Genomic DNA, 20125 nt, shown 5'->3' with positions numbered 1-20125 from the left:
ATGTGATTTCTGATATTTTGATAATAATGTCAGTATTATGAATCAAAATACTGAAAATAAATTAAAAATGTAATTTAACTAAATTTACTCCTCAAAACCCCAAAATTCCAAATCATGCAAGGATGTTAAGATTTTCAGAGTGAATTATAACATTGTTACGATTCAACCAGTACACGGTCTTAATAACCACTTAGCATTCGTTTTGGACAAAACTTCAAATAAAAATATCCCTTCCTATGTGTGCACGTGTCTTTATCCATGCATCTCATAAAAAAGAAAGCAACGTCTTTAACCTGAAGACAACATCGTAATTGTCTTCGAAGTTATCACCATACATTGCCTGTGTGTTCCCACTAGAAAAAGATTTTGTATTTTATTCAGGAAGACTTTCACTCATTGACCCCTGGAGGTTTTTGTCGCCTGAAATGTAAGTAGGAAACACATTTTGGGGCCTATTTCTGAATACATCCTAATACATTGACTTCCAACAGATTTCCAATTAACCTAACGCCTAGTTGTATTAGAAACATTACTTTTCATTGGCTGTTTCACTCATGCAGGAGCAGAAGGGTTAAAAAAATTGGATTTTTTTTTTTTGCTTGATGGACCCATCATTTTTGTATCGAGACCACTCTTTATTCCAAATGCCCATCTTATCCCACCATAGACATGTATAATTGCTTACACATCAGCTCCAGCTGCAAACAACACAGACCCTGATCTACCATCACATGTTATGCTTACCAATCAGGGTCTTTGTTCAACTGATTACTTCTAACAAATTGCTTAGAACCAGATCTCTTTGTTTATTATGTACTGGCAGGTCTGGGTCTATGCATTTTGCAGTTGGGCCTGATTTATCAGTGAACATATACATACAATATTTACAACATTTGTAGTTAAAAATGATTTTCTGATTTCAGAGCAGCGTAAGAAGATTTTGGATGGCCAGACTCCATGCTGTCCTATCTGTGGCCTTACACTGCGGCTAGGGGAAACTGAACAACACTTCACTCAGGAACTGGAGAAGTTGGAAAAACTCTCAAGGTGAGGAGACTGTCACTTAGGACTTGTCTCTACAATTAAATATCTGCTCCCAGTCTGCTTGTCAGGGGGTCCGACATCTTGTAGTTTCAGATGATCATAGTTCATACATGGTAACCACAATGTAGCATTCTGTGTCATCCAACAGGGCAACCAGAGATGTTGATGATAAAAAGGAGAGTAAGCATTATCAAGAAAAAGTACATTTGGAAGCAGGATGTAGAATTCTAATCACAAGTATATACTGGCTTTATTTAAGGAGTATGTAGAACTCTAACCACTAGTATATGCAGGCCTTATTTAAGGAGTATATAGTACTCTGGCCACAAGTATGTACAGGCCTTATTTAAGGAGTATATAGAGCTCTAACCACTAGCATATACATGCCTTATTTAAAGAGTCTATAGAACTCTAACCACTGGTATGTACAGGCCTTATTTAAGGAGCATATAGAACTTTGACCACAAGTATGTACAGGCCTTATTTAAGGAGTATATAGAACTCTGACTACTAGTATATACAGTATATACAGGCCTTATTTAAGGAGTATATAGAGCTCTAACCACTAGTATATACAGGCCTTATTTAAGGAGTATATAGAACTCTAACCACTAGTATATACAGGCCTTATTTAAGGAGCATATAGAACTTTGGCCACACTTATGTACAGGCCTTATTTAAGGAGTATATAGAACTCTGACTACTAGTATATACATGATTTTTTTAATGTGTATATAGAACTCTGACCACTAGTATGTACAGGCCTTATTTAAGGAGTATATAGAACTATAACCACTAGTATGTACAGGCCTTGTTTAAGGAGTATATAGAACTCTGACCACTAGTATATACAGGCCTTGTATAAGGTGTATATAGAACTCTGACCACTAGTATATTCAGGCCTTTTTTAAGGAATATATAGAATTCTAACCACAAATATATACAGGCCTTATTTAAGGAGTATATAGAAATCTGATCACAAGTATGGACAGGCCTTATTTAAGGAATATATAGAACAATAACCACAAATATGGATGGGCCTTATTTAACAAATATATAAAATTGTAACCACTAGTATATACAGGCCTTATTTAAGGATTATATAGAACTCTAATGACTACTATGTTCAGGATTTATTTAAGGAGTATATTGAACTCTAACCACTAGTATGTGCAAGCCTTATTTAAGGAATATATAATACTCTAACCACAAGTATGTAAGGCCTTATTTTAAAACCATATAGAATTATAATAACAAGTATGTACAGGCCTTATTTAAGCAGTATATAGAATTCTGACCACATGTATATACAGACATTATTTTAGTTGTTGTAACCCAAAAATAATCTCAGAACTCTCAATATTTGGAAGATAAAAGTACATGAATGGAAAAAAATGCATTTAATTGAAATTTACCCATCCATTATATTGTATGTTGTGTTTGGAACCATTTATTGTGATTACTGGTTGTATGTTGTGTTTGGAACCATTTATTGTGATTACTGGTTGCGTTCAACAAGTGACTGATATACAATACAGGATATTAATATAACAAAATGTGATGGGATCAAGTGCAGCAGGCCATTGTGCAAACTATTGTTATTGTTGAGGTGATCACAAATACAGGTTTGACTTTATGTATTTATCCTGATAGAAACAACTGCCATCAATTACTAATCTCAGGGAAGCCCACATATACCTAAAATGCAGTAGTAATTAAAGAATAAGACGTACACTTCAGAGTAAATGGTTGGCAATCTTATAAGTAAAAAAAGTACAGCATTTTGTATCTATTGATGCAAGATATAATGGCATAACTTAGATTTCTGTGAAAAAAGAAGTAGTTTCAATGAAGTTCATTTCAGATAAATAGTAATGATATAAATATGGGGGTGGGGATATTTTCAAGATACATGTATTACATAGGGGTCTATTCTAAAACTGAATGTGTTATGGAAAAAATTGAAATTTTAAAAGAGGGAGAATATTTTAAAAAATAGTGGTTTAATAAAGAAATAAAGTCAGAGCTTGAAAATATGAACGTGTGATTGTTGTGGACATGAATTTGTTAAAAATTGCATATCCTAGAATAAATCCTGATTAGATCAATTACAAGATATAAACATGTGGGTGTTAAATGAGTTATAAATTAGCATAGATTTAAAATAATGATTATATTGTTGTCTCTAGGTAGAGGTGGAATTTCAAATTGAATTTCTCACATCCTATAAGGTTTTGGATTTTTTTCCCCATTGATTTCATTGCATTTGCTTAAGATAAAACTCTTCTTGTTGATTAATGGTTGAAATTGAACTTGGTAAATTCTGGGAAAATGGCAAAGCTACCATTAGTCTTGTACCTTGTGGCATAGGGGTGGATAATTAATTTTTGGTTGATAATATAAAATTTATGACGCTTTTACAATAACACAATTGATTAAAAGGCGGCAAAACTGTGTGAGTTGTCATTATCCAGTATTTGCCTGTTTGTGGAGTGTGCTTGAGATAAAAACGTTGGGGAGGGATTATTTAGTGAGAGCTGGAATAGTATCAACATTGTCATTATCAATGTTTGCCCATCTGGGGAACATGACCCTCCAGTTATCCATTTATGGATATAATTCTTTCATGTTGCCTTGCTTCAGGCTTAAATCTGAACCAGATTGAGAAGGGAGATTGGTTTACAAAGAATAATGTCTTTGCAACTTAATCATTGTGTAGCAATTTATCATAATCAAGTGTGAATTAGGTATAGAAAAGTCCGCAACACCAGTACAGAGCTTCAGAGTGGGGCCTGTTATCAGCCACTGTTGGGTTTATCTCTATATCCACTTCTTTGACTCAATTCCTTCAGTAGTTGACAACTTTATATATCAAACTGGCTACAATGAAATAAGTTTTTTGTGCCCGATTCATCATTGTAATTGTTCAGTAAGTAGCTTACACTGGTGACTGCCAAGTTTTTTCTTGAGCAGACTGATCTTACTGATTGGTCTGGAGATGTTAATTCAGTTATTAATGTAATAATTCTTTTCCTAAAAGAAAACTTTACAGATATGGTAGCTAACTATGTAGTGAATAATGGAATATGATAACAAGTGTTATTGTTCATAGACCATGACTATAACAGTTATTAAAGTAGATACAATTGATTGAAGTTCTATACCTGCATTTGCTGCAAACACTTCATTGTTCATTTAAAAATATGCTCTTGGAAAAAGATGGTCCCTTATAAGTATATAAAAGAAAAACTGAAAAGAAGACGAAATCATGAAAATATATAACCATATATACTCATCTGTACGTCAGATCCAACTGCATAGACCCAGATGTGCCATCATGTGTGCTGACAGATCTAGGTCTATGCTGTTTGTTCAAGATTGAAAAAAAACGACATTGTTCATGTCATGCAATTGTATTGTACAGTGGCAGTTCCATTTTGATGAGTATTTTTTCAGTTGGCCCTGACTTATAAGCAGGTATATATGGTATGCAAATGCTGTATCTTGAACTGGTAATGTAGCTCTCATAAAAATATATAAAGAAGTGCCTCATTAAATGGCAATGCGGCTGTCTTAAAAATGTATACAGAATTGCCTTTTTTCTCCAGCTCATCAACGAGTTTCATCATAATGAAAGAACAAGAACACTCCGTGTGCTTTGCTCAGAAGATGCAATGTTGATTAATCAAAGGATGTTTAATGAGGCTTGATGTACCTTGAAAATGTTTGCACTTGCAAAGTACGCAAGTACTCAGAATTTCATCTTGTCTTTTTCATTTATATGAGTCTTAAATTCAGTGTGACACATCTGTGCTATCTTTAAATTAGAATAAAAATAATTTATTTTCATGGAGTTTTAGGATGAAAGAAAACCATTTTCTTCTGTGTGCAAATGTATGGATGGGGAAGGTGTCCTACCATCTCAATAATGTGTTCATTCTTAATCGGAGGTTTATTTTCGTTTTGGTAGGAACAATAAATCCACAAAATTAATACCATACTTATAAAGGCGTATTTACAGGATTATGTATTCATTTTGAATGTTCTATTATTATTTTTTTACAGGTCCCGAAGGAATTCCAAAGATGTGACACCTCAAGGCAGAAAAGTAAGTCCCTGTATTTGACCGAATCCTCAAATAAGTTAACTCTGCTAGATTTGGTGAAAATCTGCAAAATTTTGATAACTGCAGCTACCCCACAGCAAATTCTTTTGGAGACCTTATCATTTGAATTTTGTATAAAATTCAAAATGGATCTTTATGATATCTTATGTCAGACTTCTGACGCTTGTATGAGTATTAATTAACCATGAAGAAAATCTAAAATTGCTCCACCTACTTGCATGTATATCCATTTCCTTATGATCCAGAAATTTTTCATTTTGAAAATTTTCCTAGTGATGGAAACAGTATTAAATGAGTATATACTAAAACCTGTCATGTGAGACCACCCATTCTGTCAAAATAAAGTGATCATTGAAGACAGGTGGTTGCTCAGAATAGGTTTATGCAGGAGGGCCAGTTTTTATGGTAAAATTTGAATATATTTTGTTCTATATTAATTGTTCTTATTAATTATTACATGCTCTCATATAAAAAAAATATTATACAGCACTGAAACTACATAAACCATAAACATTTTTTATTTGAAGTTTGCGTTCAGACTATTGGCATTATGAGATGAATTGGAAAGTTAACTAGAATGTAACACTTACTTGTCCATAAATTGTCAAGTTATCTATGATAACACGTATACAATACATATATATACAGCCAGAAGCCAAATCCTGATCCATAACCATTATGAATAAATTGATCAGCTCGATAAACAAAATGCTTTAACAGACATGCTAAGGTGAACAGATAATGTGGTCCCTGAGCATGGCACATTTGGCCTCCTGCAGGTTTTAATATCAGTAACATTGTTAAAGCAACAAGAAATACAGACCTTTACTTGACAATTAAATCCAGGAAAAAGCAAATAACTTAATAAGCGAAAAAGACAAAGACCTCTTTCATCATAGTAATTAAATATTGTAACTCCACAGACAAACTATTTATGGCAGTACTTGTTGCACTGCAGTGAAAGCAGAGGAAGAATATTTCACATTATGACATTATTGGCATTGTGTGAACATTTCTCATTATGACATTATTGGCATTGTGTGAATATTTTCATTATGACAGTATTGGCATTGTGTGAATATTTCTCATTATGACATTATTGGCATTGTGTGAATATTTCTCATTATGACAGTATTGGCATTGTGTGAATATTTCTCATTATGACATTATTGGCATTGTGTGAACATCGGCATTGCGTGAATATTTCTCATTATGACATTATTGGCATTGTGTGAATATTTCTTATTATGACATTACTGGCATTGTTTAAATATTTCTCATTATGACATTATAGGCATTGTGCGAATTTATTCACAACAAATGTATGCATTCATGATTGTTACCGTAATGATGGCAAGTCCTACGACACTGTAAAAGTTGTGACACTCATATTCTCAAATATAATTTTGTCATGTCTTGTCTATATTTTGTTTCCCTTTACATGGTAAACAACCCCTTAATTTAGAAGGCATTATTTACCTTTAGATTTTTTATGCTGAAGAAATCATAAAAAAGTACATACATATAAGTTATGTAAAAACAATTATAGTAATTTAAAACAGTTTGTTGACATGGTAATTAAACACAAGCTGGTCACAGCAGTGTGACATCTGGTTATCTTGATAATTTGGATTAAAATTTTTGCATCAGTTTAAGTGTTGGGACACTAGAATGGTTATATTTTATATATGCAATTAAGTCTTGGGATACAAAAGATAATTATCCTTCCTCATGACTTGCCATCATGTCGGTAATGCATTAAAAACAAAATGGTTTTTACCAAAAGATTTCTTATGATATCTAGTTAGTCCTAAATGAAAATAGTGCAGCACAATGGCCATGTTGAAAATCTTGTATCACCATTCCTGAATGAATAATAAATTAGCATGACTTCTTGTGATGCCTTGTTGTTTGTAAATGAGAATAGTGCTAGGCTGACCTCCAATTTGGCTGCCATAATAGCTATCTGCAAAATCTTAGCATTGCTACTTCTCTCAGGTGTTTGGCCATACTGACATCGCGCATTCACCAGAAGACAACTTATGATACATAGTCATTCCTAAATATAAATAGTGCCAGTCAAACGTCCAATATGGCTGCCACAATAGCTGCCAAAAATCTTGCTGTTCCTACTGCCCATGAATGGAAGATCATGTTGACATGGGTTTTTCACCAAAAGTCTTCAAATGTCAGTTTGGTCCTAAGTGAATAGGTGTCAGTCTGGTATTCATTATCTCCACCACAGCAGCTAATATTAAAATTTTCTTCTTGCTGAAGAAAATCAGAGATGGTTTCAACATGTGGCAGTGAAAAGGAAGAAATGGTTTTACCTTAAATGCCTGAACATTGGTCCTAAATGGAAATGTGGGCAACTGATATCCAATAGGGCCACCATGGAAGCTATCTTTAAAATCTTGTTATTGTTATCCTTTCAAAACAAAAAGTCATTCAACATGGGGTTTTCACCAGATGACTTTTTATAAGGTCTTGTTGATCCTAAATTAAAATGGTTCTGATCTTTCACCCAGTATGGTCACAATGGTAATAATTTTGAAAATCCACCAGTCTTAAACAAGAAGACTTTTGACATTAAGTTTTAGGAGAGGAGTTCATGTGGTGTCTTTGATGCAAATTGACCTTCAGTAGGGCCACCATGGAAGCCATCTTGACAAAAATGTTATCTCTGATCCTCCCAAATGAATGGCTATATTAACATGGGGTTTTCACCATAGAACTTCTTATGATAAATAGTCAGTCCTAAATGTAAATAGTGCCAGTCAGACATCAGTATGGCTGGCTGCCATGACAGCTGTTTTTAAAATCTTGTTCTTCCTCCTGCCTCTGAATGGACATTATGATGACATGGGTCTGTGATCAAAAGACTTGTTGTAATGTCTGCTTGGTCCTAAATCAATATGATAGCAATCTGATATCCAGTATGTCCACCACAGGAGCCAACTTTAAAAAAAAAATCTTGCTAAAGAAAATCTGAGATGGTTTCAGCACTTGGCAGTCAAAAGGAAGAAATGGTTTTATCTTGAATGCCAGGAAATTCAAGTGTCTTGCTTTATGTCTCAGAGTTGAGAACAGTCTTCACTCTGCCTGCAGACACAACTTGGCAATTTTGGTTACAAAGGATTAAATGAAAGTTCAGTGGTGTTTTGGTATGCTCTCATTCATAGTAGTATCAAAAGCATATTTTTCTTAAAGATCTTGGATGCAGGTCATGTTAAAGAATTGTTTGCTCATGACAGTGCATTTATATCATAAAATATACCCCAGCAGGTCAGTTGTGGTCATAAACAACAAGTGGTCACTCATAGCAGAGGTAGCTCAGATCAGGTTTTACAGTATTCCTAAAAGTTTATGAAAATTGGATTTTAAAAAAATCAGTTATAATGAGTTTAATTTGTATATTTTATTTGTATAACTTTGTGATTTCTGTTCTTGATTGAGGAAGTTCTTGTATGGCTGTCTGATTATATAATGACTTTTATTATATACCTATCAATTTTCTACCCTTGAATGTGCCAGAATTTTACTGCCAAATCCCAAGAGTAGGAAAATGATACTGTCATTTTCTTTGGTTCCATATTGTTATCTCCCAAAGGAAGCTGTTACTACATTTTCCTGAAGATTTTTTGGTTACACTGAACAAGCACAATAATTTTGCTTTAGCCTCATTTGATATAAAAAGAAAATGAGTACCCTTATCTTTGACAAATCTGCATCATCAAGTTCCAACAATTTGTTCATTCCTGCTTGTAAGTAACTGTTGAAATATTGCTGTCATTCCAATGCCAAGTCCCCAGTAGAGCCTCTCACAATATCCCACCAAAACAGTTCAAATGTTACCAGCCAAGCATCAGATATGAATGTTCCTAGTTATTCAGCTGGTGATACCTTCTGTGATGCAAAATTTGACAACTGCACAATAACTGTAGATCACATATATGGGTCTGCAGCCCCCATGCATCAAAGAACTCGTTATTAATAGTAATAGTAGTGAATATGGGTGACTGTTGTTTTACACGTTTCTTTCATAAAACAGATATTGATGCGCATATCAGCTGTTCAGAAAATTGAATTTGGTTAGGATTAAGTTCCTATCAGAATGGTCGGAATTTTAATTTAGAAAAAATTTTCAGTTACATTTTTGGGATTTAATTAATTTATTTTGATATACAAGAAAATTATTATCGTAGTAATTAAATCATGATTGCTTGATCACATCTTGTTGTCAGCATCAGAAAATCCGGATCATGACTAGATGCTGAGTACTGTGATAATAAGATAAATTTACCTAGCTGCTGATTGGATTGATTAGTAGGTCATTTGAATTCTTTAGACATATTTTCATTGCCTTCATTTTTCGCATTATACTTTGGTGGTTGAGTAATGTAGACTTCAGTTTTTGAAGAATCCTCAAGACAGCTCTATCTGCAGAAAAGCAAGAAGAATTCTGTACTAGCAGACAATTTCACACATGTAGTCAGCTACTGATGCAAGTCTAATAATTCAGGACATTGTTTAATAGAAATTCAATCTCATTCAGGTAAAATTAATATAAAAGTCTGCCAAGAGGTATATATTGGGATAATTAAATTTTAATTGCAATACATGTACAGTATTGGAATAAAAATGTCAATATAATTTAAGGTGTATATACTGGTCTTCCATCTGGCACATACAGTTCTTGTGACCCTTAATGCTCAGAATACTTTTACATTGTAAATATATTTTGCAAAGGAAATTCCAGATATATAAAACAAAATGAGCAAGGTGACACTTTGTATTATTGGCATTAATAATTGTGACATTTTTTAATTTGTGATAGCTATATAAATCATGCATGGAAAGACCCAGTGAACAATAATCTTTCTGTGAAACAAGATGACCTTCTTCCCAAGTCTAAGAATAACAGAAATGACAGTTTTTGCAAAACCATGAAAAGAAATGAATTCAGTCCTGTTTATGACAGACAGTGTCATCTGTCATTGGCATCCTATAAAGTGCACTGCACCAAACTAGAGATATCCTGATAACCTACAGTAAATACATTTCATATAAAGAAAAGTGTCAAGGAATAGTTTATGTTTTTGGGGCCATGCTGTTACTTTGATAAACGTTTTATCATAGACACATTTCCACATGTCTGTGTAAACGATGCTATGGATATCTTGCACCCAACTGAGCGTAGGTCTAAATCTGTCCACCTGGCAACAAAAAAAACAAGATTTTATTGGCTCCTGTTGCATACATTCGTAACATTAACCATGATATTTAGTGCTGATCATAATAGAACAGGCAGCAACTGAAAGAAGGCAATTGTAGTTTGACATTGCAACACAAAGAAGATTTTAAATTAAAATCTGTCATTTTGACTTCAAAGATTGTTTTTCTGCAGCCTGGCACAGTATTTTTATGTCTCAGTTCACATTCACCATACCAGGTCTTTTATGTAGCAGGGGATCAAGTAGATCATTTTCATGGCTAGATTTCATCCCTCAAGGTGAGTGCATATTTTGGGACCTTCTCCTGCCAAGATAAGAATTAGGCAGTTGTAGTTGTATGGCCATTCACCTTGTAACTCTGAACTCCTGCTTTTCCATCATTTGAGGACCAGTCGGTGCAAAGACATCATTTATGTGACATTTTCAGTATCTGATGTGGAAATGATCCTTTGAATAGATCCTATTCCAGTTCTTTGGTCAATTTTTCATAATTGTAATTTGATTTTAACTCGCTTGTCAAAATAATTGATACCAGAAGACACAGTCTTGATATAGGCAATTAAAACTGAATCTTTGTATTGTATGATTAACTTTCTATTTATGTGATTAATGTCAGGTAGTGAAAGCTTGGAGGGGAACAAAGCTAAATGTTCTTCTTTGAGCTAATGATTAATATGGATGCATTTGTAGTCCTCAATCATGGTTTTTAAAAAAACAATGCATACGTTATGGGTGGCAGAATAAATGTTCAAGTGGGACATCATTTTTGGCAGCAGGTAGTATATTGTTGCTCTGTTTTTCACAAAATTGTAAATAATCTAAAAGACCGCTTTGGTGGCCTAGTGGTTAGAGCATCAGCCTCAGATGCGGGAGGTCGTGGGTTCAAACCCCGACTGAGTCATACCAAAGACTTACAAAAATGGTACTAACAGCTGCCTTGCTAGGCGCTCAGCATTAAGAGGCTAGTGTTAAGACTGGTCGGCCTGGTGTCAGGATTATGTGACTGGGTGGGACATCATGCTTCATGTCTGCGGCATGATGCCCCGGTGCTAGACATCACTATAAACTGCCACACTGCAGACATCTTAGCGATATGACTGGAAAATTGTTAAAGCTACATTAAAATTAAAGGAAAAACATCAAAGAAAACATGATCTAAAAAGTATTCTGTTTTGTTTATTTGGGTGCCCTAATCTTTAGTACAAAGTACTGTATTAAACTTTTGCAATTTTTTTTACACATACTTATTTAAGGATCATTTTTGTTTATACATCTTTTATACTCTTTTATACACTATTTTTATACCATTTATATTTTTTAATGTTTTTTTATTTTGTAACATCAAAAAATGATTGTAATAAACCTTGCATGCAAGATGTAGACATGACAGTACATGTATTTTGTCTCACATGTGCAGCATACATTTTGACAGAGTGAATGTATTATCTGATGGACAGTTCAGTTATTTTACACATTAATTCTACTTTTATTATTTTACACAGGAATTCTACTTTTATTTTTTTACAAAGGAATTCTACTTTTATTATTTTACACAGGAATTCTACTTTTATTATTTTACACAGGAATTCTACTTTTATTATTTTACACAGGAATTCCACTTTTATTATTTTACACAGGAATTCCACTTTTATTATTTTACACAAGAATTCCACTTTTATTATTTTACACAGGAATTCCACTTTTATTATTTTACACAGGAATTCACCTTTTATTATTTTACACAGGAATTCTACTTTTATTATTTTACACAGGAATTCCCCTTTTATTATTTTACACAGGAATTCCACATTTATTATTGTATGCAGGAATTCCACTTTTATTATTGTATGCAGGAATTCCACTTTTATTATTTTACACAGGAATTCCACTTTTATTGTTTTACACAGGAATTCCACTTTTATTATTTCACACAAGAATTCCACTTTTATTATTTTCACAACTATTGATGTTATCAACTTTCATTGGTTTTGCCACATTTGGATGAGTTTCCTCCATTCTAAAATAGACATAATGTATCAACTGTATTAGTAACATCAGAAATAAAAGGAGAAAATATTCAGATAATTTCTTATCATAAGTATCAATTGGTTGTATCACTATGTCAAAAAATATTCATGTAACCAGACAGAATTTGCAAAATAAACCATTAATGCATAATTTTTTCATTGCTAATTTTAATAAATATGCAGGGATATCAGCTGAACTTGGATGGACTACAGGCCTGTCTTGTGTAAAATCTTGTACAAAAAAATGTATATACAGAAACTTGGATGGACTACAGGCCTATCCTGTGTAAAATCTTGTATACAAAAAAATGTATATACAGAAACTTGGATGGACTACAGGCCTATCCTGTGTAAAATCTTGTATACAAACAAATGTATATACAGAAACTTGGATGGACTACAGGCCTATCCTGTGTAAAATCTTGTATACAAAAAAATGTATATACAGAAACTTGAATGGACTACCATTCAAGTGTCTTGTGTAAAATCTTGTATACAAACAAATGTATATACAGAAACTTGGATGGACTACTATTCAAGTCTGTCTTGTGTAAAATCTTGTATACAAAAAATGTATATACAGAAACTTGGATGGGCTACCATTCAAGTCTGTCTTGTGTAAAATCTTGTATACAAAAAAATGTATATACAGAAACTTGGATGGACTACCATTCAAGTCTGTCTTGTGTAAAATCTTGTATACAAAAAAATGTATATACAGAAACTTGGATGGACTACCATTCAAGTCTGTCTTGTGTACACTCTTGCATGCAAGTAAATTTATGTGCAGAATGTTTTCATAGTACAGTAAATCGTACATAGTACAGTACATAGTACATAGTACAGTACTTGGACACTTTTTATGCATTGAATCAGAACAAATCCAGCACAGATCTCCTAAGGCATGACTTCTAAATTTCTAACATTTGTTTTTTAGAAACCCAAAGATTTGGGGGAGAAAAAAATGCTTGCAGGTCTTTAGTTTTGACAATATAACATAAACAAATTATTTTAGAAAGCAGAGGCAAGTATTTCAGTATATGAACTAAATTGCGAAGGTCTTACCTTTCTTTGAGAATGCTTGAATAAAGCAGGAAAATACAAGATGACAACAAAGAGTTACAGAAATGGTGAATTGCAGTGGCGATTAAATCAAATTAATTCATAAACTTCAAAGTTTTGCATATGTACCAAAGTGTCAAACTTAGAAAGTGGAAGCAGCAATTTGTATGCATTACCAAAATCAAGAGACTTTTTCTGGTTTTGATGAAGATGAGGAAATATCTACCTTTTTCAAGCTAGATATATAAACCTAAAATTTTTCAAGTCAGTTATTTTTAGCATCAAGCGATTTAGTTGAATATGTTGCTGTTAAAACTGATCCTTTCTTTGAACTGGTGGATTGGTGGTGTTAGTTGAATAAGTGATGTAGATATTATTGATAATTTAAGTAGCGTGCATTTCTAGTCAGTCTGAAGTTACAATTCCATTTCAGTGTCTGCCATCCCCCTCCTCAGGCCGCAGAGGAAAAGACTCCCCATCCCTGGAAGCAGCCTCGCACTCCAGATATGATGTAAGTATTATAGGTTGATATTATGGAGATGGGTGTGTGTTCCTTACCTAATGGTCTTTGTCCCATTTGGTAGCAGAGGCACTTTACCAGCTGTGGGGGTAGACATTTGCTTGGCTTGCTTGCTACAAAATTGAACAAAACACTCCTTTTTTTTGGCCTGGGCAGTGTATGATTTCAGTCTTAGTGGGGTCATCTGCATGTGTACACCTTGCCACCTTTCAGAATAATTCCTCCAATGTTCAAGCAAGTATGAATCTCTATTGCTCTGCATATCACAAACACCTCACTCACTCAGTTGGTCTTACCTTCACAGCTGCCAACAAATTCTTCACACTTGGCTTATCTCAGTCAACTGGGGTTGTTGTAAAGCATGGTTGCATCATTTAAACAAAAAGATAGTCTGCTTCCAAGGTTTATGCATAATGGAGAATCTTCTATGATTGGTATTGCTGGAAACACATTAATCTGATTTGTCCACCTTTAAATGCAATTGCTGATTTTCTTTTCTTTCTTTCCCAGATAAAGAATTTTTAGTGTCAACTACTTTTAGGGTTATAGGACAGCCCTTTCTAACATTCCCAAGTTCTTGAGAAGTTCCACCACTGGCTTGGACCCTCATCTTTCTGATCAAATCAGATATTTTGAGCTGTAGATACAGGTATCTCATCAATGTCAAGATGGTTTCTTTTGTATGTTCTTTGGGTGTTGTCAAAACCCCATTATGAACCTTGGAGCGATCCTTACCCTTAAGACTATATTCTTGTTTTCCTTGCCAACAAGCTTGAAGTATTGTCAGTGGAGTGAAGTTTGTTTGCAATTCAATAGTAAATATGATTCAATTTCTCTATTTCTAGCTACGATTCAGCCACCTCCAGTAACTTTCTATCAAGATAACAGGTCTCAAGACATATCTGTACTGGGGATGATCAAGATAGGCTCTTTTGCCTATTCAAGAATGGCTCTTTTGCCTATCCACATTTGTTAAAGCCATCAGTCTTTCTCCTAACTGGTCACCTCTGTCTGCGTGGGTTCGAGTCTCGGATTCGGCCAATGTGGGTATGTGAGAAAGCTTGCCAGTAGCTTCTCGAGGGTTGGTGGTTCTTTCCGGGAATTTCCCGGGTTCTTCCTCCACCATTAATACTGGCCGCCATGTATAGCCTATCGTGCGCTGAAAAATGGCGTTAAAACCTACAACAACAACAACAACAACATTCTCCTAACTGGTAAATTCAACAATGCACTAATAGCAATTCATGGATTACTGCTATTAAAATATATTTGGGGGTGGGTGTTAGACAAATTTTAATTTTATAATACTTAGCTGCTTTTATAGCAAAAGTTTTGTCCACCCTCCCTGTTCTGCTGTCTTGTAATCTAAGTTCAAGTCAGAAGAGGATTGTTTCCTGTATGTTAACTGTGACATATGAGTCAAACTGGGATTGTGTCCTATTCAGTTCTGGTCCTTCAATACTATTTGGAGGCTTACCTCTGTCTGCGTGGGTTCGAGTCTAGGATTCGGCCAATGTGGGTAGGTGAGAAAGCTTGCCATTATCTTCTCGTGGGTTGGTGGTTCTTCCTGAGGTTTTCACAGGTTCTTCTTCTACCATTAATACTGGCCGCCATGCATAGCCTATTGTGTGCTGAAAAATGGCGTTAAACCCCAACAAAACAAAACCAAACTATTTGGAGGAGAAAATAATCGGCATGGAATGGAAGCTACAAATCCAGAAAAGGAAAGCAATGCAATATTAGCAAATCAGTGACGAAACCTGACATATATTTTGTTGACCTGGCATCCATTGTAAAAGTCTGTAGTGATCAATAATTTTCATTTGGAAGATTTATGATGACAATTAATGTAAAGCACATTCAACAATCAGGAAAGAATATGTTTTAAACTATATTAGTATTGAATTTATTAACAGCAATTAATATAGTATTTAAAATCTATATATGCACCTACATAACCATGTTGACATAAACTTAGGTGGCACACACCTGCATATTTAAATGACTCTCTCTCTCGCATGTGCGCGTGCACCACTTTGCACTGGACGAAACAATACCCCAGGCAAGTGTTGCCTTCAGCAACTGCCATGCAGAAAATCATACTGCAAGCTCTGCGAAATGGCATGCCTCTATGGTCTTGACACCTTGAGTGCTCACCTATATCAACGGCCTGTGTAAAACTGATAGTCAAACTAACAAAGAGAGATGGAAATGAAGAATAAATTAGTCATATAGTTAATAACAATGGCTGTTTGTTATTTTGTTTGTCCTGTTCTAACTTGTTATACCTGATTGAATGGCCATGGTTTCAGTGTTTGAGATGCTAGCCATGTACTATTTGTAGAGCTATACTTTTTTCTTTAAATCAATCTTTAAAGTTTAGATCCTGAGCTTCTCTTTTATTTATTTAGTCAATTTAGTAAACCTAGAACCAGTCTAATTTGTATACCATTTAGACGTATGCATGCATGTATGCATGTGTGTATGTATGTATGTATGTATGTATGTATGTATTTATGTGTGTGTGTGTGTGTGTGTGCATGTGTGTGCGCATGTATGTATGTATGTATGTATGTATGTATGTATGTATGTCTGTAGGGACACACATACACACACTTTGCCATTTTCTTCAGGTTCTCACAGTGCTTCACAAAGCCTTGTGTAGGCATATAGTCATATGTCAGCCTGTAAACATCATTGTCCAGTACTGGCAAAGAATTTACTGTTACTTGAATTATGTTTGGAGATTGGGTTGGTACTGGGAGAACTGGTCTATTCCTCTTTATTAAATTATTTATTCCCTGTCAATAGGAGTGGAGAAGGGGATGAAAGGATATTTAGATTATCTGCTTGTCAGAGTTTGGATCTTCTTGTCTAATGAATCTAAAATCAATCATTTTCTACTGACAAGTTCAGTTTTGTTTGTTTTGTTTTGTATCTTTAATTACTACATCTGTGAAGGATTGTGGTGCTTTGCCATTCAATTGGCACTCGTTAATTAGCAAATTGGCCTTTTCTCCAACTGAGTAGAGCAAATGGTTTCTCAAGGTATTGGCACATTGCTGGGTTGTAATAGATCCCCAAGTTGAGGGCACTCTAAAAATCACTAGTGTCTTATTGACAGCCTGACAGTGTTGCAAAGAAAGGGTCTTTCACATGCACCCTTCTCCACTTTGATGAGTGGGATTAGTGCAGGACCAAATGACAAAAAGTTTACTTAAAGGGGATTACTGAACTGATAACTTCCCTTACTCTGCCATTCTCAACCAGGAGCAGGCAGAAAGTGGAACTTGATTAAATCTGAATGAAGCAAGTTGTTGACTTTTGATGTTGATATGGAGGTATTATCTTGCACAGTATCAGCTAATTTCTGATAGGAAGTGTGTAATACCCCCTGAATACAAGGCTCTTTGGGATAAGACACCAATTCAGCTCCTCATCAGCTGATGACTTTATGATTAAGGGACTTTAAGGCAGAAGGCCAATATTTACTCCTGTACCCTAGTTTCCTTCTCATGAGTTGACTGGTTCTGAATAGAATAACCACTGAATACAAGAGTATCAGTGAGCTGACATTATGTAATGCCAATTTTATAATACCTGCAATTATGACAAAAAATAAACAAATTTGACAACCACAAACACTTAGCACTAGAGTAGACAGGTCTTTGATTGGTAAATTTGGATTTTAAACTCCTTTTGTTCATTATTTTGTGACATAATGTAGATCCAATAAGTTTCATGGACAATGTGCATTTCAAAATGTTGGGGGATGTGTGTGTATATATATATGTGTGTGTATATATATATATATGTGTGTATATATATATATATATATATATATATATATATATATATATATATATATATATATATATATATATATATGGATGGGCTGTATTAGAATGTCATAAGCTGGTGATCCAGCTTTTTCTTTATTAAACTCAGATTATCAATGGTTTGTAGAATGGTTTAAAATCAACATTACAAACAAGTAGAATCTATCATCTTATTATCTGTTTTTTTGTTCCCATGAAAATAGATATCCTATCAAGATAGATCAACAGATAGGACTATCTTGAAATTCATTTATTGTATTTTCTATTCCTATGTACTGACAGATAGGACTATCTTGAAATTCATTTATTGAATATTGTATTCCTATGTACTAACAGATAGGACTATCTTGAGATTCATTTATTGAATATTGTATTCCTATGTACTAACAGATAGGACTATCTTAAAATTCATTTATTGAATATTATATTCCTATTTACTGAAAGATAGGAATTTCCTAAAATTCATTTATTGAATTTTCTACTCCATTGTACTGACAGACAGGACTTTCTTGAAATTCATTTATTGAATATTCTCCTCCTATGCAGTAACTTTCTTTAAAATCAAAGTTGTGTGGAAGATTACATACTAAAGTCATCGACCTTTCTTTTTACAGTGAAATTGTCATGAACATTGGGCAGATAAAGTCCTAGTTATGATCTTATTACCGGTACTTTGTAACACAGAAACCATTCTTTTGATTTAAATCATATTTTGGGTAATCCTCAGCTTTCATGCAAGATGTATTATTTTTTTAAATATTTAATATTTAGAAAAGATCTTTATGCAAATGAGCATGGACACGCCTTAGAGCAAATTTTGAAACTAGATATATCATTTTATCAGGGTTGCATGTTGCCTTTGTTATGTCGAAAGATTATGTTTTACAAAAAAATACAAAGGTTTCTTTAGTTCAGCTTGTTGGGTAGCTCAGCACACAAATAAAGTGTCAAAAGTATGATTATCTTTGTAAATTGTATCAAAAGTAGCTATATATTGAAAATGTATGAGGATAATGAAATTAATGCAATTAATGGAGATGATAAAATCTACTCTAGTTTATGTTTAGTCCTGGTAAAGTGGATGACAATTGAGAACAATTAAGAAAGAACTGGTCAGCACAAGCTGATCAGCAGTTTTTCAGATGTCCTGAGGGAGCAGTCACCCTGGGATTTGCCAGGTTTTGTTTACAGGACTTGTTTGGCCTGACCATAGATTGACACTGATAGAATGGATAATATGTTAATTAACACCAGTGGCTTTCAATAGAAGTCTGTTTTAAATACCTTAAGAAAAATTAAAGGGAAAAGGCTCTTTAGTGACTGTCTCTGTGGTTGCTCAGTGATTACCTTGTGGTCACACAGAAGTGTGGACTGTAAAAGGCATTCTTGATTTGTAATGAGAAGGCAGTTGTTAAAGTAGTTTCACTATTTGTTCCTGTCATTCTGTCATACCATTCAGATATTTGTTTGAAATTACTTTTCAATTGACACTTGTGCCATTTTTATTCATTTCCTAACTTCTAGGGACAATTTAGCCTACAATGTCCTTTCTCTGAAAGGTATCCATTGAGTTATGTTTCTACACACACACTCATGCACATGAGAGATAATTTGTTGGTGTTGTTCATCCATCAATCTGTCATACTATCTTATAAGCAACATGGCTCAAAAGCTATTGAGCCAAACCAGACAAAATTTTGTATTTAGCTCTTTGGATGGGTCACATCCTAAATAACTTCTGCAGACAGTGACTGTTTATCAGTTTCATTTTTTTAAAATACAATTTCTATATGCATTACATAATGCAGAGCTTGTGATGTTTTTTGATGTACATCCCTTTCTTCCCCATTTCATTTCTGAGTAAAATCTCCACCATCTACCATTAAGTTGCTTGCATTGGAGCAGAAAGAAACCAATCAATTTTTTGGTCAAATGTTAAAGGTCACTGGCCACCTATATTGCACAAACATATGATATCATTATTATAGTCATAAAAAATGCATTTGTTTTGTATGCACACCAAAAAAATGTTTGATTAGACATACAAATCTGCTTTTTTAAATGACAAAAATTATTTGGCAAACTCGGTAAACAATCTGTAGTTTCTGCATGCCAAACACATATATACATGTATCCCTTCTATTCAACCTAGCCATTCAAGTATGTTTAATTTCCCCATGTAAATTTCTATTTGATATATCTTATGATCGTGCTTTTGTACAGTAAATATGGTGCACTGAGTTGCATATGGATGTAACCAAACGAGTTCTTTC

The 20125-nt window shown here is 34.0% G+C and overlaps 1 protein-coding gene across 3 annotated transcripts in view; it reads left to right on the top strand.

Moving 5' to 3' along the window:
- LOC149807042 (E3 ubiquitin-protein ligase Rnf220-like) overlaps window positions 1–20125 on the top strand; it is a 111012-nt gene that overhangs the window by 32712 nt on the left and 58175 nt on the right. For all 3 annotated transcript variants that reach the window (XM_089961077.1, XM_089961068.1, XM_089961061.1), the window contains 3 exons: window positions 924–1047; window positions 5110–5152; window positions 13927–14004. In XM_089961077.1, coding sequence (XP_089817203.1) covers window positions 924–1047; window positions 5110–5152; window positions 13927–14004 — 245 coding nt within the window. The remainder of the gene's footprint in view (window positions 1–923; window positions 1048–5109; window positions 5153–13926; window positions 14005–20125) is intronic.

The sequence above is a fragment of the Sinohyriopsis cumingii genome, chromosome 1 (genome assembly GCF_028554795.1).
Source record: "Sinohyriopsis cumingii isolate HCF-2022 chromosome 1, ASM2855479v2, whole genome shotgun sequence".
NCBI classification, from domain to species: domain Eukaryota; kingdom Metazoa; phylum Mollusca; class Bivalvia; order Unionida; family Unionidae; genus Sinohyriopsis; species Sinohyriopsis cumingii.
The sequence above is the reverse complement of the archived record's forward strand: the minus strand, read 5'-3'. Positions and strand labels throughout refer to the sequence as shown.